Source organism: Leptonychotes weddellii, chromosome 4 (assembly GCF_054177405.1).
Source record: "Leptonychotes weddellii isolate Sample4059 chromosome 4, ASM5417740v2, whole genome shotgun sequence".
NCBI lineage: Eukaryota > Metazoa > Chordata > Mammalia > Carnivora > Phocidae > Leptonychotes > Leptonychotes weddellii.
This window is the reverse complement of record NC_138372.1, coordinates 11,303,521-11,330,137: the sequence shown is the minus strand read 5'-3', so window position 1 is coordinate 11,330,137 and position 26,617 is coordinate 11,303,521. Positions and strand designations below refer to the sequence as shown.

The following is a 26,617-nucleotide window of genomic DNA, read 5'->3' as shown; positions in this document are numbered from 1 at the left end:
TGGTGGCCCTAGGTATTGCTGGGTCTCCATCCCTGACTGAACTAAAGGCCTCTGAAGAAGTTCCTCGAGGTGGAAGAAGATGGCCATGGGCCTTGCACTCAGGGGTTCCCCTAAGACCTTCAAGCAGGCAACATGGAGGGGCGGGGGGGTATACGGGGAGCCAGGGAGGTGGTACTTACCAACGCCAGTGAGGTAGAGCACGCTGTGGCCCAGGGCGCCGCCCTCATGCCCCCCGAAGTAGGACACCTTCACCTGTGGGGACATCATTAGCCCTAAGCCAGCACGACCACCCCTCAGAGATGGCAGTGGCAGGGGGCGTGGGGGCACACCCCGACAGTCCTGCTTCGAGGCAGGGGAGGCCTGCCCATCCCGAGGTGCTCCCCGCTGCAGAAGGTCCAAGATTCCCGGGCTCCTGGCTTGGACTCAGAGCTGCCTTCCCCAGCTAGAGAGGCTGTGGATGCCTCCCAGGCTCCAGGGCCGGGCTGAGGAGCAAGGAGGGCTGAGTAGGGTGGGGCGGGTCCCAGAGGGAGCAGCTGGACCCTCAGGAATCCAGGGAGATGTCAGAGAGGAGGAATGAGGGGAGGGACGGCTGACGCCAATGACATCAGCCAGTTACTCAGCCTGTGTAGGCTTCTGTTTCTTCTTCTGTAAAATGGGAATAATGACCACACGCCCCCACCCCCACTCCCAATAAAAGCCAATGGTCACAGAGCTTTTCCCGTGGTCCCGAACCCATGCCAAGGGCTCTACCCAGGCCATCTCAGTGAGCTCCCAAGATGGCCCCAGGAGACCAGGCCTATTCCCAATGGGGCCACTCCCGGCCCTCCCTGCAGGCATGCAGCTAGTGAGCCGGGGAGGTGGGGTTTGAAGCCATGGCAGGCTCCAGGACCCCTGCTCTCAATAGCTAAACAGTCTCTGCTTCTTCCCTGTCGGGGGAGAAAGGGCCATGTCAGTGAACCAGTGGGTCACTGTGTGTGTGGTGGGCGTCTGGGGGTGAGTGATGAGGGGGCTGTCCAGGAAAGAGAAGTCTTTCTCCTTCCTTAGATATGAGGACAGGTGCACATCCCGGTGGACACCTGCATCTCTGTGCACGCGCGCATGCGTGTGCACGGCCGCCGCTACAGAGTCCTGCCCGCTACGGGGCTTGTTTTGGGGTCTGTGTGGAGGTTGAACACAGGCATTCACGTGAGGGTGCCTGTGAACTGAGGGGGTGAGTAGGCAGGCCTTGTTTTTATGGGAGGATTCATTCGTGTGTGTATGGGTGACATTGCAGCCTTGGGGTGGACGTGCGTGTCCGGGGTGTCTGCGGCATCAAGATGTGCTGTGTGGACGCTGCTGTCAGAGCCTCATGGGGTTTGGCGGCGCAGGGGTGATGTGATGGGGTTATGCTTGGGTGCAGGGGGGTGGGAGACGTGGCCCCTGACTGTGGAGACGTGGCCTCTTACCTTGAGATCATGTAAGTCCTTACTGGCTGCATCCACGGATACGGTCACCTCCACATTGGTGTCCAGGGGCCAGCGGGACTTGCCTGTGGGCACTGTCACCCGAGCTGGGTCGTAGACCATGAAAACCTCCACTCCGGAGCTCCCAGAGACTCCGAAGGTCTCGGCCCCCTTGGGCACATCACTGACAGAAAGGAGAGAGGCAAGTCTCCAGGGGGCTCAGGAGAGAGACCACAGCGGGGTAGCGGGTGGGGGCTGCCAAGCTACACAAACAGCACCCCTAACAGCTGGACTGGGGAGCGGCAGGGGACTGCCCCTGGCCAGGAGCCCAGCCCGACTGGGCGCCAGGCAGCCTGGGCTCCGTCCCAGCTCTCCACTGATTCCCACGTGACCCACCCTGGGCACCTCCTCTTGTCCTCTGGCCTCAGCCTCCCCATCTGTAACATGGGGCTTTGCTCTAGTGGCAGGGCCCTTTCGGCAGACCCCGTGCGGAACCTAGGACCTAAGACAGACACAGGGGAGCGGGGTATGGGGCCAAACCATAGCATTTAACAGCCCCCCTCTAACAGCGGTCCCCGAGGCTCCAGAGAGCAGAGACAGCAAACCCCTGGACAACCTCCGACCCCCACGCCAAGGCTCCCCATTCTGATACCTCCAAATTCTCCAATCCAATAGGAAACCCACTTGGTCATCCACCTCTCACCACATGATTGCTGGGCAGCCTCCTCACTGGTCTCTGCAGACCCACCTGTGCCCCCCCCACCCCGCCCGTCTGTTCTGCACACGACACACTAAAGCAGATTGTGTCGTTCCTTTGCCCAAAAGCAGCGGTACCCGTTACACTCAGTAAAAGGCAGTCCTCACAGCGGCTTACAAGGCCCCCTGTGATCTGCCCCCTGCCACCTCCCTGACCTCTCCTCCCCACGATGCTCCCCCTCGCCCACTCTGCTCCCACCACACTGACCTTCCTGCTGTTCCATGAAGCTGCCCGTCTGTCCTGCCTCAGGGCCTTTGCACTGGCTGTTCCCTCTGCATAGAATGCTCTTCCCCCAGGTGTCCACAAGGCTCATTCACTTACCCTCTTCAAGGCTCTGCTTAAATGTCACCTTCTCAGTGAGCCCCCATCACCCCATTTAATGCTGCACCTTGCCCCGACCATCTCTCCCTCCTCCCTATCCCTCTCACTCTGCTCTGATAGCTAGGCCCCCCATGTGGAGCCCATACCCTAGAGGGGAAGTTGTGTCAGTGTTTCTCCCTCCCCTGCGTGTCAGGGCTCTCCCCTGCTGTTCCCCAGGACAGAGCCATCAGCCTCAAGGTCACCACTTAAGGTCAAGTCCGCTTACTAGACATCCACCTGACTGCAAAGATGCTGGGCCAGAGGGGTCCTTTGATGTATCCTCCGGCCTCTATCCTTTCCTGGACCCCTGAGAACCCACCCAGATACTAAACCCTCTGGAGAAACCAGACACCCCTGCACAGCCCCCACCATGGTCACCTGTGCCCATCAAACTGCCCCCAGTGACAATGGTTGACGGTGGTCATAGTTACAACCCCAAGTCCTACTCAGTGCTTGGCTCTCTGATGCTCGGCAAGGCAGTTTTCACTCTCCTCACTTTACAGACGCGGCTGGGGTGGAGAAGCGCCCTGGGGCCCTACAGGCTGCCGACAAGACCCACCCGTGCCACCCCACCCTCGTGGCCCCACATCCCCGTGAGCCGTGGTACCTTCAGGAAGCCCCATCCTGCATGCCCTTCATCCTTGTTTAATCAGTTACCATAGGAACCCAGGTACCCCAGACACTCATCCTCTAATCAGACCCCATCTCCCATCCGCCCCCGCTCCCAGATAATCCCACGCACCATCACCCACACGGTGGCCTCAGCCACATCTCAGAGTGTGTCCCTGACCTTCATACTACCACAGAAACCTGTTCCCCGCAGTGGGCAGGGACCCCCACCCCTGCAGCCCTCTCAATGGTGGCCACTCCCCTCCCCCACTCCCCCTACCCCCCGGGCCCAGAGGTGGGCAGGGGTCCTGCGTGCTCCTCCCCTGTCATTGCCACATCATTGTCGCTCTGCCCCCATTCCTGGAGGGGGTCAGCTCCTGCCACTCCCCTGCATTGCTGCCCCCGCTTACTATTTCAGCAGCCCCGTGGGTGATGGGCCAGCACCCTGGCGCCTCAGCGCCTGACCTCCTCTTCCAGCGAGCCTGGCCCCCGCCCTCAGCCACCCGCGCCCTGGGCAGACCCCGGACTTTGTCATTACCAAGAACTGCGCCCACCACACACTCCCCTATCAGCAGCACGCCGATACCACCAGCTAACCAGCCAGCTCACTTCTCTGATGCACCAACCCCATCAAGCCCCCAGCGCCACCGGGACCCATAACCACTGAGGGTGGAGACCTCTCTAGCCCCTCTGGGCAGCCCTGGCCCCTCCTGGTCACAGGCTCAGAGTCCCCAGCCCGCCTCACAGTCACTCCCTGGCACCGCTCAACATTTCTGCACACCTTCCCCTCCCTCAGACTGCCTAAGCACCGCCCCAGCCCCCAGAAAGCCCCCTCCCTCCTCCCCACTCTGCCCCTGCACACCCTGAGGCTGACCGCGTCCCACTCAGATTCCCGACCGCTCTCCTTAGATGACCCTTGCCACTGCCCGCAGCCTGACAACATTTCTGGGGGCTGGAGAGCCTGGAAGGGAGGGGCTAGGGTATCAGGCCCGTCTTGGGGCTCCGTCTCCTGGGCCCTGGGGTCAGGTCTTTGGTCTCAAGCCTGCCCATAAGGGCTCCAGCTCTGAGCCCCAAGGCTTTGGGGTCTGGGCTCTGGGATCAGGGCTGTGCGTTCTGACATCGAGAGGAACTGGTGTGCAGCGTCAGAATGAACTGGGGCCCAAGACGGGGACGGGACTGGGCTGCCCCAAATTTCTCCCTCCGTTTCTTGCCTACAACCCATCTGCCTGAGGTGGAGAGGTGGTGGGAGGTGACAGCTCAGACACCCACACCTTCGTCTCTTCGGCTCCTTTCCTCCACCGGGAAACGCCTCAGGAGTTGTGCGAGTTTTGCGTGCTGGCTGCCCAATCCTGTCTCCCCGTTGTCCCTGTAACCTGCCGCTAGTCAGGCCCTCCTCCCCCCTGTGCCGTTGAAACTGCTGTGGTGCCAAATCCAGAGGTCCCTTCTCTTCTTCCTCTTGAGACCCGCCAGGGGCATCTGACCCAGATGATCAGCTGTCCTCCTTGAAACACTTCCCACTTGGCCTCTGGGACACACGGCTCTCCTCTCCTCCCCAGGCTTCTCCTTGCTGCCCTGCCCTCCTAACCACAGAGTGCCCCGGGCGGCGGGCTGGCCCCCATTAACCACCAGCAGTTGTGGGGGGAGGGCACAGTTAAGCTGATTATTAGTTTTACTGATACAAATGATGTGTAGCGCACAACATACTAACAATAGTACGATATATGTTACTCTTCATCATAAAATTACTATAAATCCCCCCAATTCTTACAGAATGCCTCTCAAAACCACAGCCAAACCATGCTGGCCATTCAACCACAACTCCACAAATGGAGTTGCATCCCAATCTGCTCATTCTTTCCCCCCAAAATTTGTCATCATGAAATTTGATGCGTGACGTAAACGCGGACTGATACTTTCATTTGTGTTCAAGGATAAAATGAAAGCGAAGCCGTGGAGATAAACCTCACTCCATCGGTGATATGAGCAACTTCTTTGCTGAGCCAGCTAATGCTGGACGAACACTTCCCTCACTTTTTGTGCTAATCACAACGTAACATACTTCTAAATTTAATCTGCGTTCGTCTCCTTTTTCTTCATCAATAAAACAATAAATGGGAGTCCTGATTGTAGACTTTGCCAATTTCCATGGTCTAGAGACTTCCACCAATGGCCAATTTCAAGTTACCAGTGCAACATCATTGAACTCAGAGTTGCAAAGAAATACAATAGCACCCCGTATATAACTATTTCTACCATACAGAGGTGAATGATCACGGAGCATAGATCTTGGTAGAGTGTAATAAAATAGTAAGGAAGCGGTGCATTCTGATTATTATCTTTTTTTTTTCAATATAATTTATTTACTTGTAAGCATATAGAGTTTAATTTTAAATACTGTCATGGCGGGATACCTGGGTGGCACAGTCAGTTGAGTGACCGACTCTTGATTTTGGCTCAGGTTGTGATCTCGGGATCATGAGATTGAGCCCTGCATAGGGCTCTGCATTCAGTACAGAGTCTGCTTGAGACTCTCTCCCCCTCTGCCCCTTCCCCTTACATGCACGTGCATGCGCATGTTCTCTTTCTCTCTCTTAAAAATAAATGAATAATTTTTTAAATAAAAAATTTAATAAATACTATCATGGCTGTGTTTGGCAATAGGCTCATAAACTTCCTAAAAAATGGACAATCAGGTCCTCCTGCAGAAGGACCCTACTATACTGCTAAAAATGTGTCCTATTCACCTCCCTCCCAGACTTCTCCAAAGGAATTCACAGCCTTTAACCAGGTGAATGTACACTGGAGAAAAGGAAATAATCAGACTTTTCCAGCTTTATTGGACACTGGCTCCGAACTGAGGCTAATTTCAGGAGATCCACATGTCATGTCCACCTGTGAGTCAGAGTAGAGGATTTTAGTGGTCAGGTAACCAATGGGTTTAGCTCAGGTCCGGCTCCCAGTGGGTTCAGTGGATCTCCGAACCCATTCTGTGGCTTCCCCCACCCCTTCAGTTCCAGAATGCATAATTGGAATAGCACTCAGCAATAGGCAGGCATTCCTATGAGTGTGTCCCTGCCGGCTCCTACCCACCTGGCCCCAGGGCTTGGTGCTCAGTCCTCTTGTCTGGTGACACTCACCCCCTTGATGATCTCCACCTGCCACACTGATATGCTTAGAACCCCTACTTTCCATCTCCAGACCCTGATAGCTAATTGCTTTTTGAACATCTCCCTTGGGTGTCTAACAGGCACTTTAAATTTAATGTGTCCATATATACTCATAAAGGGAACAATCCAACAAGAAGATATAACAATTGTAAATATTTATGCACCCAACATGGGAGCACCCAAATACATAAAGCAGCTAATAACAAACATAAAGGAAGTAATTGGTGATAATACAATAATTGTATGGAACTTTAACATCCCACTTACACCAATGGATAGATCATCCAAGCAGAAAATCAACAAGGAAACAGTGGCTTTGAATGACACATTGGGCCAGATGGATATAAAAGACATATTCAGAACATTCCATCCTAAGACAGCAGAATATACATTCTTTTCAAGTGCACACAGAACATTCTCCAGAACAGATCACATGTTAGGCCACAAAACAAGTTTCAACAAATTCAAAAATATTGAAGTCATACCATGCATCTTTTCTGACTACAACACTAGGAAACTGGAAGTCAACCACAAGAAAAAATCCGGAAAGAACACAGATACATGGAGGTTAAATAACATGCTACTAAACAATGAATGTTTCAATTAATGAAACAAGAAATCAAAGAGGAAGTAAAAAGGAAATGGAGACAAATGAAAATGAAAATGGTCCAAAATCTTTGGGATGCAGAAAAAGTTGTTTTAAGAGGGAAGTTTATGTTCATATAGGCCTAGCTCAAAAAGCAAGAAAATCTCAAACAACCTAACCTTACACCTAAAGGAGCTAGAAAAAGAACAACAAACAAAACTCAAAACCAGTAGAAGGAAGGAAATGATAAAGATCAGAGCAGAAATAAATGAAATAGAAACTAAAAAAAAAAAAACAACAACAACAGAACAGATCAATGAAACCAGGAGCTGGTTCTTTAAAAAGATCAACAAAATTGATAAACCTCTAGCCAGACCCAGAGAGGGAGAGAGAGAGAGGACTCAAATAAACAAAATCAGAAACGAAAGAGGAGAAATAACAACAGACTCAACAGAAATACAAAGAAGTGTAAGAGAATAATATGAAAAATCACATGCCAACAAATTGGACAACCTAGAAGAAATGGATAAATTCCTAGAAACATATAAGCTACCAAAACTGAATCAGAAAGAAATAGAAAACTTGAACAGACTGATTACCAGCAATAAAATTGTATCAGTAATAAAAAAAAACTCCCAAAAAACAAAAGTCCAGGACCAGATGACTCCACAGATGAATTCTACCAAATATTTAAAGAAGAGTTAATACCTATTCTTCTCAAACTATTCCAAAAAGAAGAAGAGGAAAGCTTCCAAATTAATTCTATGAGGCCAGCACGACCCTGATACCAAAACCAGATAAAGACACTACAAAAAAAAAAGAGAACTACAGGCCAATAGCTCTCATGAACACAGGTACAAAAATTCTCAACAAAATATTAGCAAACTGAGTCTGACAATCCATTAAAAAGAATCATTCACCACAGTCAAGTGGGATTTATTCCTGGGATACAAGGGTGGTTCAATATTCGCAAATCAATCCTCATGATACATCACATCAACAGGAGAAAGGATAAAACCATATGATCATTTCAGTAGATGCAGAAAAAGCATTCAACAAAGTACAACATCACTTTATGATAAAAATCCTTAACAAAGTAGGTTCAGAGGGAACACACCTCAACATAATAAAGGCCTTAAATAAAAACCCACAGCACATCTTACTCAATGATGAAAAACTGAGAACTTTTCCCTTAAGATCAGGAACAAGACAAGGATGTCCACTCTCACCACTTTTATTCGACATAGTACTGGAAGTCCTAGCCATAGCAATCAGACAAGAAAAATAAACAAAAGACATCCAAATTGGTAAGAAGAAATAAAACATGATACTAATAAAAACTAAATAAAAAATAAAAACATACTATATATAAAAAACCCTAAAGACTCCACCAAAAAAACTATTAGAACTGATAAATGAATTCAGTAAGGCCACAGGATACAAAATCAATGTACAGAAATCTGTTGCATTTCTATACACAAAAATCAAGTAGCAGAAAGAGAAATTAAGAAAATAATCCCATTTACAATTACACCATAAATAATAAAACATCTAGGAATAAACTTAACCAAGGAGGTGAAAGACCTGTATGCTGAAAACTATAAAACATGAAAGAAATTGAAAATGACACAAACAAATGGAAAGATATTCCATGCTCACAGATTAGAAGAACAAATATTGTTAAAACGTACTACCCATACTACCCAAAACAACCTACAGATTTAATGCAATCTCTATCAAAATACCAACAGCATTTTTCACAGAACTATAACAAATAATCCTAAAATTTGTATGGACTACAAAAGACCCTGAATACCCAAAGCAATCTTGAAAAAGAAGAACAAAACTGGAGATATCACAATTCCAGATAGCAAGATATACTACCAAGCTATAGTAATCAAAACAGTATGGTACTGGCACAAAAATAGGTACATAGATCAATGGAATAGAAGAGAAAACCCAGGAACAAACCTACAATTACATGGTCAATTAATCTTCAACAAAGGAGGCAAAAATATGCACTGGGTAGACAGTCTCTTCATCAAATGGCATTGGGAAAACTGGACAACTACCCGCAAAAGAATGAAACTGGACCACTTTCTTACACCATACACAAAAATAAACTCAAAATGAATTAAGGACCTAAATGTGGGACCTGAAACCATAAAAACCCTAGAAGAGACCATAGGCATCAATCTCTCTGACGTCAGCCGTAGCAACATTTTTCTAGATATGTCTCCTGAGGCAAGGGAAACAAATGCAAAAATAAACTATTGGGACTACATCAAAATAGAAAGCTTCTGCACAGTGAAGGAAACAATCAACAAAACTAAAAGGCAGCCTACTGGATGGGAGAAGATATTTGCAAATGACATATCCAATAAAGGGTTATATCCAAAGTATATAAAAAACTGATACAACTCAACACTGCCCGCACCAAAAAAACCAAATAATTCAATTAAAAATGGGAAGGAGACATGAACAGACATTTCTCCAGAGAAGACATACAGATGGCCAACAAACACGTGAAAGGATGCTCAACATCGCTCATCATCAGGGAAATGCAAATCAAAACCACAATGAGATATCACCTCACACCTGTCAGAACGGCTGAAATCAAAAAACCAAGAAAAAACAAGTGTTGGTGAGGATGTGGAGAAAAACGAACCCTCATGCACTGTTGCTGGGAATGCAAACTGGTGCAGCCACTCTGGAAAACAGTACAGAGGTTCCTCAAAAAATTAAAAATAGAACTACCCTATGATCCAGTAATTCCACTACTGAATACTTACCCAAGCCACACAAAAACACTAATTTGAAAAGATACGTGCACCCCTAAGTTTATTGCAGCTTATCAACAATAGCCAAATTATGGAAGCAGCCCAAGTGTCCATCGATAGATAAATGGGTAAAAAAGATGTGGTATATGTATGCATATAATATTCCATTCCATATGCAATGGAATATTGTACAGCCATTAAAAAAGAATAAATCTTGCCATGGATGGATCTAGAAGGTATAACGGTAAGTGAAATAAGTCAGAGAAAGACAAATACCGTATGATTTCAGTCATACGTGGAATTCAAGAAACAAAACAAACGAACAAGAAAAAAAGAGACAAACTAAAAAACAGATTTTTTACTGTAGAGAACAAACTGGTGGTTAACGGAGGGAAGGTAGGCAGGGGGGATGAGGGAAATAGGTGATGGGGATTAATGAGTACACTTACCATGATGAGCACTGAATAATGTATAGAATTGTTGAATCACTATATTGTGTACCTGAAACTAGTATAACACTGTATGTTAAGTATACTGGAATAATTTTTTATAAGAAGTTCTACGCTAAAAAACAACAATATAAATTAATTACTTAACTAATTAATTTACAGTGTCCAAAACCAAACTCCTACCTCTCCACCCCTGCCCCATCCAGGCCTGCCCAAGACCTTCCCCGGCCGCCCCATCCTCGGGTTCACTCTGGGGTCCCCTCTCTCCCTCGCACTCACACCCAGCGCCCCAGCAAACCCTAATGACTCCACCTTCATGTCATGTCCAGAGCGGATACTCTCACCTCCCCAACGGTTAACATCCGGGGGCAGACCACCAATTGCTTTCACGTGGATTTTTACAACAGGTTGGTCTCCTGCCTCCTCTCCTGCCGCCCTCAGTCTGTTCTGGACATAACAGCAAAAGGGTCCTCTTTTAAAAAAAAAAAAAAAAAAAAAAAAGCCCTCTGGTGTCCCTCCTGCTTGTAACCCTGCCACATGGTCAAGATGGCTTCCTGACCACATGGCTCCCCTTTCCCCCTCCCCACAGACCCAGCTCCTTGCTCTGCTTCTAGCATGCCCAGCTCTCTCCCACCTCAGACCCTTTGCATCTGCAGTTCTTGCTTAGAATGTTCAGCTCGCAGGTATCTGCTGGGTCCTCACCCCTCATTTCCTTCTCAGCGAGGTCTTCTCTGCCCAAGTCAGGACAGTGTTATAGGAAGACACCATGGACCCCACACTCCCTGACCCCGTGAGCCAGCTTCATTGCCCCTGACATATTCTGCTTATTTTGACATATTTGCTTATTGCCTGTCCCTCTTGTTTCTCCCTCTAGAATGCAGGGATTTTTTTTTTCCACTTTGCTCTCTCTAACGCTACTGTCACCTGAGCGCCCAGGTCAGTGCCTGGCACCGACCAGGAGCTCAACAAACCCTTGTATTAGGGATGAGGACAGGGAAACCCAGAAACCCAGGACTGCCCAGCTGGGAGGTGGCTGCACTAGACTTGAATCCAGCCTGCTGGCCCCAGAACCTTTGCCCACAGAGCAAGTAGGCACGAGTCCCAGGACCCAGCTGGTGGCAGGAAGGTTCCCAGCTCCTGGGAGACGCCTGCCCCACCCCGGCCAGGGACTGCCAACTCCAGACGCAGCCCTTTCAAGGGGAGCAGGGCTCCATGGAGCCAATCCCCTGCATTGGGCAAAAGTTGACGGCCCTAGCACACAACTCCCTATTTAGGGTAAGTCCAAGCCACGTCCCTGGCACACAACTCCCTATTTGGGGTAAGAGATAATAGTAACAGTAGTAACAACAATGATGGTAAAAGAAGAGGGAGAAAGAGAGGGGACAAATGCTTGGGGCTGTCCGGCCCTTCCAAGCCCAGCCTGCTTCTCGCCCCCCACCTTGCTCTGTCACTGCTGCCTCTGGATGCTGGGAGTACGGTCTCGGCTGCTTTCTCCCCGGCAGGTGCCAGATGAGTCCCTCCAAGGCCGGGCCTCGGGGAGAGGTGGCGATGTGCAGGAGGCACGCGATGGGCAGGGCTGCCACCCAGGGCCGCTGCCTCCACCTCTGCAGGTCCCACCTGCCCTCCGGCCCCCACTGCCTTCCCCGTTCCATCACCCCCATCCAGGCGGTTTCCCTTGGGCTGCCTCTCAGGGTGGAAACGGTGCAGAAGAGCTGAGGCTATCCCAGCAGGAGCTTTGCAGACTGGGAGGAAGAGGGAGAGGGAGGGGGCCGCAGGAGGGGACCGGGGCTTGCCACAGGTGCCCACGCTTGGCAGGTTATGCCCGACAGGTACTTGCTGCCTCCGATTCTCATTCCCTTGGGGTCCTCCCCCTGACCCATGCCCAGGCCTCAAAGAGGGGGTTCGCACTGCCTTTCCTCATCTCTCAGGCTCCCAGATCCGTGGGTGGGGCCGTGGATGAAGAGTTGCTCTTGGGGGGTGTAACAGGCAGGGGTGGGAGGCTGAGGCTGCTCGGTAGGAGCCTCCATCTGACACCTGCGGGCCGGCTGCCCTTCGGTGGGGTCTCACGGAGCAGCCCCCAGACCCAACCCAAACTCACAGTCAGATGAAATAATGGATTTGAAAGCACCCTTCAGATGAGAGGGTCTAAGCCATTACCATACACGTAACCACTGTGTCTTTATCATCACGTCCACGTTGATGTTGATGAGCCGGTGTTATGTCCTTGCCCTCTGCTTCCTAGTGCCCTTCTCCTACCTCTGCAGGGGTGCGGGGTGCGGATGGGGATGGGGGAGGCGGAATCTTCTGTATTCTTGAAGACCCACTTCAAATGCCACCTCTCTACAGAGGGAAGTGTGGGTTCTATGTGGAGTGTGGGCTCAAAGCCGGTCACTCAACTGCTCTGAGCCTCTATTTCCCTCCTCTGTGAAATGGGTATAATCCAAAGAGCTACTTCCTAGGGCTGTTGGGGGGATTCCGTGAGATGATGCATTTAAAGTAGGTCCTTAATAGGCATTCAGTGCCACTGCCCCCGTTACTATCACTCACCCCAGAGCCCCCCAACAGCCCAGCCCACTCGGGCCAGCTCCCCGTGTCCTTTCCTCTGTGTTCCCACAGCACTGGCTCAGACCTTCCTCGGGGCCCCATCGCAGTCCATCTGTGTCACCCAGAGCAGCATCGTGCCTGACTCATGCACATCCCCACATCCCATGCCCAAACCTGGACCTGTGTACCAGGTTCATAAAGAGGCTGCAAAGAGAACAGAGTCAATTCTTAGAGAATCTCATAGAAGGAGGTGCAGAGCGTGAGGTGGGGAATTTCAAGTCATCAGGTAGTTCCCAGCCACCTGATAAGGCATGAGGGCAGTGTGTTCTGTGGGTAACAGTGGGGAGGGGTACGCTGGGGTGGCTCTTTCCAGCACCTACCATGCGCCAGGCACCTGCTCAGGTTTTGACAGCCACGATCTCATCTACACTCACAACTACCCTCCCGGGTATGCATTGCTGTCCTCATTTAGCCCATGAAGAAATCTCAGAGAGGTTAAGTAACTTTCGTAGGGTCGCACTGCTGACAAAGGGAGGAGGGAGCAGCAGGCTTGTCTCCCATCTTATGCTGTCCTGGCTGACATGAAAATGAACGTGTGTTCCCTGAGCATGCCACCGGCAGACACCGGAAGGATGAGTTAGTTGGGGAAAACGTAGGAAGGGAAAAGGAAAATGTTGAGACTTTGCAACACAGCCTCCTCAACACGATTCCTTGGGAATGGAGCAGGGGGGTGTGGAGCGCAAGACAGCATGGGGGGCACTGAGTCAGGAAAACCATGTCCCCTCTTCCCCGCATGAGCTCCTGAACTTTGCAGGGGTGAGGTTGGTGCAGGCCAAGAGGGCAGCACCCATGACCTCCTGGCTCCCGCTTTGCCCTAAAACAATGCGTCTGTGGAGTATCTGCACAGGCCCTGGGTCAGAAAAGGGTCTCAAAGATCATCTTGGCCTGCTTCCTGCCCATCGCAGGACTCTGTGCTTGAACACTTCCTGGACCAGACAACTCACTACCCCACATCCCTTTGTGCTTTGACAGCTCAGGTAACTAGAAAGCTTTTCCTTTTGCTTAGCTGCACCCTGGCTCCGAGAAGCTTCCTCCCACTGGGGTTCAGAAGGCCACACCTCACCTCCACTACTCAGAAACTTACCACCTGGTCTCTAAGGAGAAACACAACAGCCCTGGAGAAGTCCCTTCCGTGCCCTCCATCATAGCTGCTGCTTGGGGATAGAGTTCACCAGCCCCCCAGGGATAGAGTTCGGGGGTTTGGGGCCCCTCTTCCCAGCCTAAGGCCTGGGCAGGGAGGGCAGAATGGTGCTGACCCAGCCTCCAGCTAGTGGGTGGGGATGGGGGTATAGTGGCAAAGGATCAGTGTGCCCTGGAGGGTGGCCCAGGGCACTGTGCAGGGGAGAGGCAAAGGCAGGAGGGGAGAATAATGCAGAATTGGATGGAAAGGCTGAGGAGAGAGCCAGTGGGCAGCTCTCGAGCAGACGGGGCTGGCCAAGCCTACAGCTGCCCTCACACCTGGCCAGACACCTGCCCACTGGGTGCCCCCAAGGTTCCACCTTCCAGATGTCCTCGACTTGACGTTTTCTGGACCGAAGCCACAAGAAATGCCATAGGGCCAGCCAGCGGGATCCAGCAAGTCCTCTCTGGTGCGGCCAGCCCTGTGGGTGCTTCCGCTGGATGCCGAGGCCTGCCACGGCTGACGGTCCCACAGAGCCGGCCAGCCCCCTCCAGGCCCCCGTCCTAAAGAAAGCCGCTCCCCAGGGGCCCATGGAGCTTCCAGTTAGGGCTGCGGGTTGCTATGCCTCAACACGCACTCCCCGAGCACCTGCTGTGCGTCAGGCACCACGCTGGGCTCGGGGCAGGCAGAGGTGAATCACCCCGGCCCTGCCGTCGAGGGGTCCACACGGGGCAGGTGTACCATGGTCTGCACCTCACTTTTATTCCATTCTAATTCCATCCCCTTGGCCCCTGCCTGCTGAGCAGGGAAGTTAGGATTCCTCTCCCCATTTTACAGAAGACGGATCGAAATTCAAAGGGGGGTCACACACGGGGACACAGTGGCTGAGCTGGGATGTGACCCCACTCGGAACTGACTCCAAAGCTCAACCTCTGCCTTGACCCCACTCCACCCCTCGAGCTGACCCAGCAACATAGAAGATTCCCAGACAGTGAGGTCTTTGGGGGTTGAACTCACAGAATTTGGGATCAGGTAGACCTGGGTTCAAATCCCAGCTCTAGCATTTTGTGGGCTGTGTGACTTGGGGCAAGTCTCTCGACCTCTCTGTGTCTCCGTGTCTTTGTCTGCAAAGTGGAGATCAGAGTTGTCCGTATCCCACGGGGTTGTTGTGACACTTCGTTGAGATAGGGCCACGATCCCTTGCTACAGTACCACCCACTGTCATTATGGTCAGAAAGGACATGGGGAGCGAGCAGGTCCTGGAGAGAGGGCTGGTGGATAAGAGGATCCTTGTACCTCCCTTCACTACCCCGTTTGACCAAAAATGCGGATGGTTAACATCCACCTCCTGAAGTTCTTTTTGCTCCCAGATGAAGACAGGAGTCCCTCATGGGCTGCTATGGGCCGTATCACCCCCAAGTGCCAAGCCCGGCATGGACCTGGACACAGGGCAGGTGTTCAATACCATTAGTTAAATGGTTGCCATGGGGCAAAGGCCCCAGAGGCTCCCCAGCTTCCCCACCCCAGTGTGGCTTTCCCCTTAGACCTTCCCCGGGTGCTGAATGTGGTCGGCGGAGGGCGATGGCTGGCCCCTTGCAGACCCCACATCATGCGCAGACATTTCCTCCTAAATCTAAAAGGGTGCAGGGTGCGGCTGTGTTCTCTCTCCTTCTTTCCTTCCTTCCCAGAGATAACAATCATGGGTAACTTACGCCCTGTCATTGCTCAGGGAGGGGCACCCAGGGCCTGGAAGGAGGGCCCAGGCTAGGCAGACCTTCTTTCAAGCGGACCCCTGCTCTTCCTGGGAGTGGGGGCTGGAGAGGAGGGGCGGCAGCTCTCAGTCACAGATCTCCCGAGCAGAGGCACATGGGGGCCGGGGACCAGAACCTCCCTGCACGAGGAGCCAAGAGCTGTGGATGGGAAGTCACCTGTGAGTCACTTCTTCCCTCTCACCCACAGGCTCCCCATCCGTAGAAAGAAAAGCATGCCTGTGCATGTGCATTTCGTGGGTGATGAAACTCCTCATCTGTAAAACGGGGGCCAAGGCCACAGGTAGAAACAATAAACAATGCTATCCCCAACTTGCAGGGGCGGAACAGGCACAGAGAGGCTAAGCGATTGGCCCAAGGTCACACAGCCTGCAGGGACAAGCCTGACCCCCAGCGAGAGGTCATGATTACCAGCCACCCTGTTCTCAGCAGTCAGTGCGTTGACTCTCAGGTGGCCCCAACCCCACAGGGCTTCCTCCTCAGGGGCCCAGTGAGGATGGTGCCCAGCCTTCCATCCCAGGTGAGCAACCTGGGCCCGCAGCCTTGGCTCAGCTCAGCTTAGGCCGCACCAGCTGCACCCTCTGCAGGGTACGACTGTGGATTTTTCAACCCTGCCTCAGCCCACCTCTGCCAGCACGGTGCCCATGACCCAGCTGGGGGTAGACGGGGTCATCAATGGGGCTGGAGCACTTTTAGGGCTTCAAGTGGCCTTGGACTCCAATGCAGGGTGACTGGCTTCTCCGGGGCATTTGGGAGGGCCGAACACAGCTCCGAGGGCCGGGCGCCTACACACTGTCTGGACGGCACCTGTCCAGGCCCACAGCTGAGGCCCCCCTCCTGGGCTCCCCTGGTAGCTGACATCCTCGGCTGGGTGGGCATTTGCCGGTTCCTTCTAGCCCCACAGCCCACCCACAACATCTTCGAGCCTCAGGACCACTTGGCAGAGCTAAACAACTGCTTAGCAGCCACCGAGAAGAGAACAGAAGCTTCTCTGGACGGAGCAAAGCTGAGGACAACATGTCACGTGGAGAGCATCTTGGGGTCGGGAGGAATCTACCTCACCTGTGAGCAACCCTCCCATTCCCGGCGCCTCAAGTGCTCTCCCGGGGTCCCCAGCTGGTGGGCCCACCGAGCGAGGAAGGGCAGGGACTGGGAGGAGAAGGGACAGCTGGAAGTTGGCAGTGATGGGAGCTGGAAGGGAAACCAAAGGTGAAGAATGAGGATCAGTTCCAAGACTGGAAATGATGGGAGGGGCAGGGAGGGGAGGACGGAGCAACCGGCTGGGAGGGGCCCATGGTCTCAAATGGCAGGTGGCCAGGGGGACCAGGGAGGCAGGGACACCTGTGGGATTAAAGAGTGGCTGACCTCAGAGGTCTGCCCTGATGCCAACATTTTCTGTCCCAAGAACACACACTGCACCATTCCATGTCCAGACCCCACTGCGTGTGGGGAGGACCCTGGCCCCATAGTCTCCAAGCACCTCACATTTACACTGTAACATTACTTCTAATGAAGGAATGCGGTGCGGCCCAGGACGGAGCCAGGAAGAGAGATGGTCCTCACCCGGCTTTTAAACCCAGGTCCAGCCCGGCTCTCGGAGTCTATCAGTCATTACGAATTAGCGTCTGCAGCAACCCTGTAATTATCCCGTGAGCAGCACAATTATGCTTCATTGTACTTCTGTGCACGTTAAAAGCATCAATTTACTCAATGTAAACATTAAGAATATATATACCACAGGTCTTATAACTCTGTTTTGGCATTTTCCTTGTTTGAAATACACAGAACCCCAGGAAAAAGAAGCAGTCTGGGGCCTCTCTCTGGCTCCTCAGAGAAGCCCCCCAGAGTCCCTCCTCCCTGGACACCCCAAATGCTACCCGTCTGATCGGAAGAGTCTGTTTTGCTCTGATGCTTTTGCAGAGCTGGGGGAGGCTTGGGAGAGATCCAGGAGGATGTCTCTGTCCCCCACCCAGCCAGCCTTCTCCTCCGTGCCAGAGAATAAACATTCAGTATGGCCTCTATCCTGGGGCTCTGATTCGGGCCTCTGGGCAAAGGGGACCAGACTGCACCACGAGTGGATTCCCCACACTGCCCACACCCCCCTTTTTTGGCATGCATCCTCTGGGGGCCACCTCCAAGCAAGGACAGGGAAAACCAGGGCGGTGTGACCGGACCCAGAGGGTCAGGATGGAGACCAAGTCTGCTAGGGTGACGGGTCAGGGTGGGGAGCTAGTCCATCGGAGTCAGGGGAGCGGGGAATCGATAGCACAGCCTGGGTTAGGGGATTTCTAAGGGTTCCCTGGGCTGGGGCACACAATTACCCCACACACAAATATTTTTCTACACAGTCCACACAGCACCTGGGGGAAATTCATCACCCCGCATGCCCACCCCCACTGGCTCTCCTGGGGGCACTTAACCTCCTGGCAGCTCAGATACTGGCAAACCTCCTCTTTGGGGGGGGGCTTTGCCCTTCTATCAGCAAGGTTAAGTAGAAACCCGCTGCTTGGCCTCAGCTGGAGCCGGACACCTGGCAATGGGGGTAGAGGAGCCCCAAGTTCATCATCCTAGCCATCCCAGGCCCTGGGTGACCTTCAGGCCCCTCTTCAAACCTTCCCAGGCTGATAATCCCATGACCCCTTCTCTACCTATCACAGACTGGACGGACGGGAAGTTCTTCCTTACGTCTACTTCTAAACCAACTTGCTGCAGAATAAACTTCTGTTTTCTAGTTTAGAGACCCTCAGTAGTTACGTCCCTCATCAAGACCAATGCCCAGGATGAAGGCTCCCAAAGGGCTGTTGAGTGGGGGTCTCTCAAAATGCTCACTCAGGGAGCACCTGGGTGGCTCAGTTGGCTAAGTGTGTGGCTCTTCATCTCTGCTCAGGTCTTGATCTCATGGTCATGGGTCTGAGCCCCACATTTAAAATAAAATAATTAAAAATGCTCACTCAGGACCCCAAAGTGGCACCCCCTCCCAGGGTCAACCAGAGCACCCCAGCTGTGGCCAACCCAGGCAGCTTCCTCGTGCTCCCCAGCTGGGCCAGGGCCAGAATCGGAGGATGCTGAGGTGCTTGGTGATCCCAAAGGGGATTCCCAGACAGCACTGCCCTCCGCTCCCACCACACACACGGCCTCATCTGTCCTCTGTTCGTCTCACCCACTGAGACGTGACGGGAGGAACAGGTACTGGAGAAAAGGGGGCCCGCAAAGCTGTCGGAGCTGTGAGCACCTACCTCCTCCACCTTCCAGGGCCCTACACACACAGGGTCTCATTTATCCCCCCCACCCCATTAAGCTGGGTGCTATTGTCAGATGAGGATGTCAGGGCCCAGAGAAGGACAGTGGCTTGCCCAGGGTCACACAAACATCCAGTTCCAGAATCTGGGCACTTGACCCCCACACTGAACTCAAGACGGGACTCAGCTCACCCGGTCGAGGCTCAGGTAAGGAATGAGGCCCAGCGAGGGCCAGTGACTCGGCCGATGCCGGACAGCAAGTCAGCTGCAGAGCTGGGATCAGAACCTGTGTTTCGTGGCTCCCAGGAAAATGCTTCTGGCCTTAGTCAGCAGCACCGTGTAGGGCCTAAGTTTCTGAAATGACCTTCCAGAAATAACCACCCCCCGGGATAAGAGCAGAGGTCTGGAATCAGGACAGTGGGAGCCCATCAGTGACCCCTCCCCTGCCCTTGGTGTTAAAACTGGGTGGTCAGATATAGTAAAAAGTCCAGCTAAATTTGAATTTCAGCTAAGCTTTTAAAAACTAAGTATGTCCCATACGATATACTAAAAATCATTATTTGCTCTTTACCTGAAATGCATACTTAACTGGGTATCCTGTTTTCCCATTTGCTAAGCCTGGGAAACACTATGTTAAAAGGGCAGGAGAAAATGGGATCTCAGCTGGCCACCCAGATCCGAGAGAACCAGCCCCACGCCGGGGCTCCCGATAGGACTCAGAGCCAATGTCTGGCTACTAAGCATCCTGGTTCCCCCTCCTCAGCCCTGTCACTGGGGCCCCAGGCCACTCAACCAGACTGGAACAGCACAGGAACTGAGACCCAAGAGGCAGTGGGAGCTCAGATCCCACCTTGTTGACAGACTCCCCAGCCCCCACCTCCTCTGAGAGGGGGATCCCACCCTGAGCCCCTCATCTGCTGGGGCTCCAGCACCCTCTGATCCAGCAGGAATGGAGTCCCTAGACAGTTCCAGACAGGATGGAGTCCAGAGACAGTATCAGAGCTGGAAAAGCCCCCCGAGATCCCCAAGTCCAGCTCCCTCCGTGGCCAGGTGGGGAAAATGAGACCAGGCCAGGGCCCTGGGCCCCCGTCTGGGCAGAGCCAGGACAGGTCAGAGACTTGGGCCAACAGGGGAAGCTGATTCTTCTGGGGCCCCTCAGATGTCACCATGGCTCCCCTCACTGCTGACACCATCATCATCGTGGCAAAAACAAGCCCGGGTCTTGTTCTAGGTTCCTGTCCTTTATTAACTCCTTGAATCATCCCTCTGAGACTCCCTCCTGATCCCAATCACCCTGGCCTGCCTCCAAGGATCAAGCTGTCATACATCCCACACCTCTACCTCAGACAGAAGGGTTGTTGGCAAGAAACAGAGGGAGAAATTCAGGGAGGCCCGGTCCTGCTCCCCATCCTGAGCACCAGTTCATTCTGATGTCACACACCAGTTCCTCTCTACATCAGAACGCAGAGCCCGGGGCTCAGAGCTAGAACCCTTACCAGGGACTTGAGGCCAAAGACCTGACCCCAGGTACCCAGGAGAGACGGAACCCCAAGACGGGCCTGATACCCTAGCTCCTCCCTGATACCCGTGCTCTCCATCCCACTCCACCTGCTCTGCTCTCAGAACACCTGCCTACCAGCACCCTCCGTGTTCGATTTGTCCACCGGGCACCCCCCCGCATGGCCTCGGGGTCCTCCGGTGTGGCCCAGCCCTTGGCAGCCAGGTGGGTACCTCTCAATTCTCACCTGTGAATGTCCACAGACGTCTCAACCCCCACCACACACACGGCATAAGTGGGCTTCTTCAGGGACAGCCGCACAGCTCTCTGCGGGGCCATCCCGTGCCCCTGGCTCCTGGGCTCTGCACTTCCTATCTCCCCGGCTCCTCTCCTGGGCACCAGGACTCCAGGAGTGTGCGTTCTGATGGGTCGGTACTTTCCTCCTCCCTTTTAATTTCACCCTGTGACCTGATTAGCTGCCTAAGCCGAGTCCCCACCTCCTGGCTGCACACCCAGCCCTCTCACTCAGGCCTGCCAATCCAGGAGGCCAGGGGAGGAGGCACCCAGGTCTCTCAGAGAGTTGGGAAGTGGGGGCTTCAGTCGGGGGCCCCAGTGGAGCAGGGCTCAGCTGCCACCAGAAGCTCCCCGTGGGCCCTATCTCTCCTTCCCTACCTTTGACTCCATCCTCAGACTCTTGGTGCATGAACCCTCACTGTCATGATGTCAGCACTTTCTGAGGGCTGATAAAGTGCCTGGTGCAGATCTGATCTCATGCATCCAAAGCACAGGGCAGTCAGACCTCCGGGGTTCAAATCCTGGCTCGGCCTCTCACAACCTATGACCTTGGGCTTCCTGTGGCTCCCCTTCCCGGCCATGAGTTGGCAGTTGTACCCGTTCCATTGGACTGATGTGGGGATGCGTGAGCTACGCGTAAGAGGTTTAGAACAGTGCCCGACACCTAGCATCGGCTAAAAGAAATGCTCACCACTCTTCCTAATATCCTCATTTTACAGGGAAGAGGATCCACTGTCAGTAAGTGGGACAGCCATCGTGGACACCCAGGTCCTCCTGACTCACTAAACCACTCCCAGAAGGTGAGGGTACAGCCTTGCACCCCAACTCCAGAGATGGCAGCAGAAGCCCCCCCAGGGGAACACCCCTAGCCAGCCAGGGGGGAGGGCAGCTCTGAAGGAGCTCAGAGCAAAGGGCTGGGGGAGGGCTGATTCCTTCCTCAAAATCCCTTCTTTGCAGCCCCGCCTGTTCTCAGGGTGTCGTGGAATCCCGGTCGCTCACTTGACAAGCGGTAGGCACTCCTTTAGGCGATGGGGACGCAGCCAAGCAGCAAACAGACCACAGTCCCTGCTCTGACGGCGTTGACATTCTGGGAGGCACCATAAGAGTTGAGACGATGGTGGCTTGGTCCTGGGGGCAACCGTGAGCATGGGGAGGAGCGCCTGGATTCAGAACATCTCCAGAGGTCCAAGCCGGGAAGGGTGGTGGGCAGGCTGGGTGTGGGGGCTCAAGAGAAAGAGGGGAGTCGGGGATGATGGGAGTGCTTGGGCCTGTGACAGCTGGAAGGATAGAGCTGTCATCAGAGAGATGGGGAAGGCTGGGGGTGGGCAGGGTGGGCAGGGGCCTCCCAGCTAGACAGAAAGTGTCTAGTAAGCCTGCAAGGACAGCAACCTTTTACAGGTGCCTGGCTCCCTTCACAGTGGGCGTCGAGGATGAGGAGGACGGGCGTTCCCTCAGTGTCCCCTGGGCCACAGGGCCCTCTCGTTCGCGAGCAGCCATTGCACGGGGCAGAATCGGGATGCGCAACCAGGCCTGCCACCATCCACGGGTCTGGGGTGGGAAGGACGGCAAAGAGAGAGGGGGAAAGGAGCACCCTTGCCTGGGGAACTGCCAGTCTGACGGGGCAGGAGGGGGACACCGTCCCTGCTCCGGAAACCTCCCACCCGAGGAGGAAGACAGGAAACATAAAAATGGTATAAGCATTTATGTGGTTACTTTTCACTTGGAAGATCTTCCTGAAACGTCTTCCTTATGGCCAACACATCCAATGGCGAATGTTCTCCATCTGCAAAGCTCTTTACACCCAATGGCACCGATGCAAAGTCTAGGTTTACCCCCCACGGACACAGAGCCTAGCAACACAACGCTCCGGGGGTGCACGGCGGTTTCCACCCCAGTAACCAGAGCCTGAGCCATTTGGTTCATATGTAATTAATGCGGAGTGTAAGAAGCAGGCTCTCAGAGAGCACATGGGAATATTCCCATTAGAGAAGGATGGATGGATGGAAGGACGGATGGATGGATGCAAGGGAAAGGGAGGAAGGGAAGAGGGTAGGTTGGTGACGAAGAGCTTTCTGCAAAAATGACGGTGATGAGGGTGACAATGGTGAGGATAGCAGACACCTGTCTAGCGCTGACCATGTGCCGGGCACTGTTCTCAGCCCCTTCCGTGTCATCACCCACCTAATCCTCACCACAATATTAGGTGGCAGGTACCAACTAAGCCAGGAACCCAAGTTCAAATAGGATGTGCCTTTTGCGGGTTGTGGGTGGGGCAGGGGCCCGGGCAGGTCATGGTGGCTTAAGGGAAATGTTCTCGGGGCCGGAGGAAAAAGGGAGGGTGTCGCAGAGAGTGGGCAGAGAACCTAGGAGGAACCTCGTGCATCCCCATTTTACAGACAAAGAGAGGCACAGAGAAGCTAAGGGACCCCCTTGAAATCTGACCCCGGAAAGTGAGTGAGCCAGGATTTGAACCCAGGCCATCTGACCCCGGACTGGCTCTTAATTGTTGACTGGATCCCTGAGAGACAGCATATCAGGGTTTTTGTTGTTGCTGTTTTGTTTTGTTTTTACTTTCTTCCTTATGCTTTTATGTATTGTTTGAAAGTTTTGGTAAGCAAATGTTTTTACTATTGGAGAAAATATGAAGTCTCTCTTTAAGAAAAAATGAGGAGACTGGGCACCTGGGTGGCTCAGTTGGTTAAACATCTGCCTTCAACTCAGGTCATGATCCCAGGGTCTCGGGATCAAGTCCCCCATCGGGCTCCCTGCTCAAGTGGGAAGTCTGCTTCTCCCTTTCCCTCTCCTTCTGTGTGCACCCGCGTGCTCTCTCTCTCTCTCTCTCTCAAATAAATAAATCTTAAAAAAAAAAAAGAAGATTTTCCTGCTCTGGGCTTCCCTGCCCCCATCCCTCTTTCCTCCGGCTCTGAGAACATGTCCCTTCAGACACCATGACCTGCCCAGGTCCCTGCCCCGGGCACAACCCACAAAAAGGCACATCCAGTACACCCATGCTGTCGTCTATTTGAACTTGGAATCTCAGGCTTGATTGGTCAAATTTGGGAGGAGCAGGGGTGGGGGACCTGAATGACATCATTACCCCCTCCCCTCTGGCAGGTAGAACCTTCAGCTGGGAGGACCTGCCCGGGGTAGCCTCAAACACGGCCCCTCACAAGGGGAGAGGCCTGTCAGCTACTGGGTGACCCTGGGACCCTAGCACGACTCCAGGATGCCCCCGGAATAGCCCGGGGCACTGCAGCAGGGAGGATGTCCAGTGTTGCTGCTACCAGGTCCGGGGACTCATTTTCCCCATTCTCCAACAATCATTTTGAGCACCTGCCATGCGCCAGACATTATTCTTGGCACTGATGGTACAGCAGTGAGTAAGACCGAGTTCCTGCCCTCATGGGACACACAGAGTAGCAAGAGAGACGGAAAGACACTGCAGGACAGAGACTGGGACGTCAGGAGTAATGAGACCCAGTGAAGCAGGGTAGAGGGGCAGAGGGAGTGGGGTGCTGTTCGCGTCGGCGGATCGGGGAAGGCCTCGCTGGGGAAATGATACTGGAGCAGAGATCAGAAGGGCAGACCTCAGGGACCTCAGGACTCTTCCAACCTCAGGTAACCTAGCATCCCGTGAACCCAGGAGACCCCACCTCCCGTCTTCCCCATTCACAAGACGGGACCGTGGGGCTAGCGCAGAGCTTCCAGACTGAGATGCCTTCAGGGCTTGGGCAAATAATAAATGTGCGAAGCTGCCGGGTGCAGCGCAGGGGGAGGGGTACCAGCTGTGGCAAAGGGAGTAAAACCTGCTTTGCCTGATGCGTTAAAATTGGGTATTTCTTAAAAACAACATGATAGGTCAAGCCTATAGTGTAAGCAGATCTGGCCCTCGGGCCATTGTTTGAGACCCCAACATAGACTATTTAAAAACTAGTGGATGGAGTGGGGGGGATGGAAGGAATAACTCAGGTTGGGGAAGTCATTTGATAGACGTTTGGTAGAGTCATGGGAAGCCGAGTGTGGGTCCAAGGTTCTCAGTCATTCGTTGAAGAAAACATGTCCTGGGTGCTTTTGCATACAGGTGCTGTTCTGGGCATCAGAGTGCTCACCACCCATCAAGCCCTCTCAGCTCCTTACATTGACTCATCCCTCTGGGATCTACCAGGGCGCCCCGGGCACCCAGGGCAGAATCCTGGACCCCCTGTGGGCCTCAGGGGCTCTGACTCAACTATCTCGAGCAGGCAGGGGACCCACCGATTCCCGCAGGGCCAGAGGGCCTAGGGCCAGTGGTTCTAATAGCAGGAAGTGGCAAGCGCCATGAGTCACCCAACTCAATGGGCACATCCCAAGAGCCGGAAAGCCAGACCCAGGTCTCTGATGGGCACCACGGACCTTCAGGGATCACTGACTCCCTCCTCGGCTCTGGGACGTCCCAGGCTCCACGTGGCAGTTAATGGCATCCGGTGCAGGGCTGGGCTGGGCACAGAGGGGCCCAGGGAGCTTGTGGTCAGGTGCGGCCAGCCCCACGCCCACAAGTGGCCGATTCAGCAGCCCCCCAGGCACACCACCTCCTTACCTGCCCCCCACTGGCTGTCTCAGCAAATGGCACAGCCTCCACCCCAGGTACGAAGCCAGAGACCCAGGCAACCTCTTCCATCTTCCCCCTCCCTCATCCCCAGCATTCAGTCACCCCACCTGACTCATCAGCTCCACCTCCCAATCCTCTCCGGCCCGTCCCTTCCCCTCCACCCTCACCCCCCACCCCACCCCCACCCTAGTCCCAGCCAGGACCTGAGCCACCTCCTGCTCTCCCAGCCCCCAGGCTCACTTCATTCCCCACTGCAGGCAGTAGCGATCTGTCTGAAACATGCATCCAATCTGCCATCCCCATAAGACGGCTCCAGCATCCTGCAGCCCCCAGATAAAGGAGGGCAGCTGGATGGGAAAAGTCTAGACCCTGGAGCCCTACTATCTGTGGTTCCAGTCTGGGCTCAGTCATTTCTCAGATTTCAGAGCACTGGGCAAATGATTTAACTTTTTTGAGACTGAGTCTCCTAATCTGTAAGATCTGGAATAACGTAGAAGTTTAAAATGACGTCTGTAAAGTGTCTGGGATATAGGCGATCCTCAAAAAATAGAAACTTCGCCTGACATTCAAGGCCCCCCAGACCAGGCCCCTGACAACCACTTCTTCACTCTGTGCTTGACCCCTGTTCTTGTCTTATTTCTCTAGCCGCTCCCCCGCACTTCTCCCCCGGGGATTTGTCCCCTGACCTGGGGGTCTCCGTAAAGCTCTGCCCATCACCAGCCTTCCTGCCTTCCCCTACACCCTTTTCCACCTCCTTCCTCCAGTGCCCACTCCAAGCTAGACTCAACATTTCTGCTTCTTTCATGGATTTTTATCCCACATCCTAATAGAAAGAATTTGAGACAGCTTACAAAATACACCCTGGGTAAAATTATTTTTCAAATGAGAAAATTAGGTCAAAGAGTGGGAAAAGGAAGTAAAAGATAAGGATGAACTTCTGTCTGGTTGGTAGATCTAGCAGTGAGTTCCCTGGTGGCCCACAAGAAAAGGGAAATATAATCAATTTCATGAATCATGGTGCCCACAGGATACAACTAAACCAGTTGAAGAAGAGAAGCCGAACTCTTCTGGGCCCTGAAAACTAAGGGGCATTCCCCCTTCCCATTCCCAAGTGGAGTTTACTAAATAGGGCAAGTGTGGGATTTTGAACTAAATGATCCACAGCATCCTTATGGTTGGGTCTGGCTTGATCCACGGGTGTATTTTGGGGTGGGGTGTCATAGAAAATTGTGCTTGGTATCCTTCAGACCCTCCTCAATGAATATTCTTCATTTTATCTGAACCTTTGATTAAATGGGGAGTGGCAGGGAATTTGGAGTTTCCCTCCCTAATGATGGCTCTTCCTCATAGCTGCT

The 26,617-nt window shown here is 53.1% G+C and overlaps 1 protein-coding gene across 1 annotated transcript in view; it reads right to left on the bottom strand.

The window, feature by feature from the left end:
- Nucleotides 1-20,786, bottom strand: part of PADI1 (peptidyl arginine deiminase 1) — a 40,001-nt gene extending 19,215 nt beyond the window's left edge. Inside the window, exons 1-3 of the mRNA XM_081817576.1 lie at nt 20,628-20,786; nt 1,446-1,626; nt 180-252 (exon numbers count right to left, since the gene is read on the bottom strand). Of these exons, the coding sequence (XP_081673702.1) occupies nt 180-252; nt 1,446-1,626; nt 20,628-20,719 (346 nt within the window). The 5' untranslated portion in view covers nt 20,720-20,786. The remainder of the gene's footprint in view (nt 1-179; nt 253-1,445; nt 1,627-20,627) is intronic.
- Nucleotides 20,787-26,617: the final 5,831 nt, after the last annotated feature.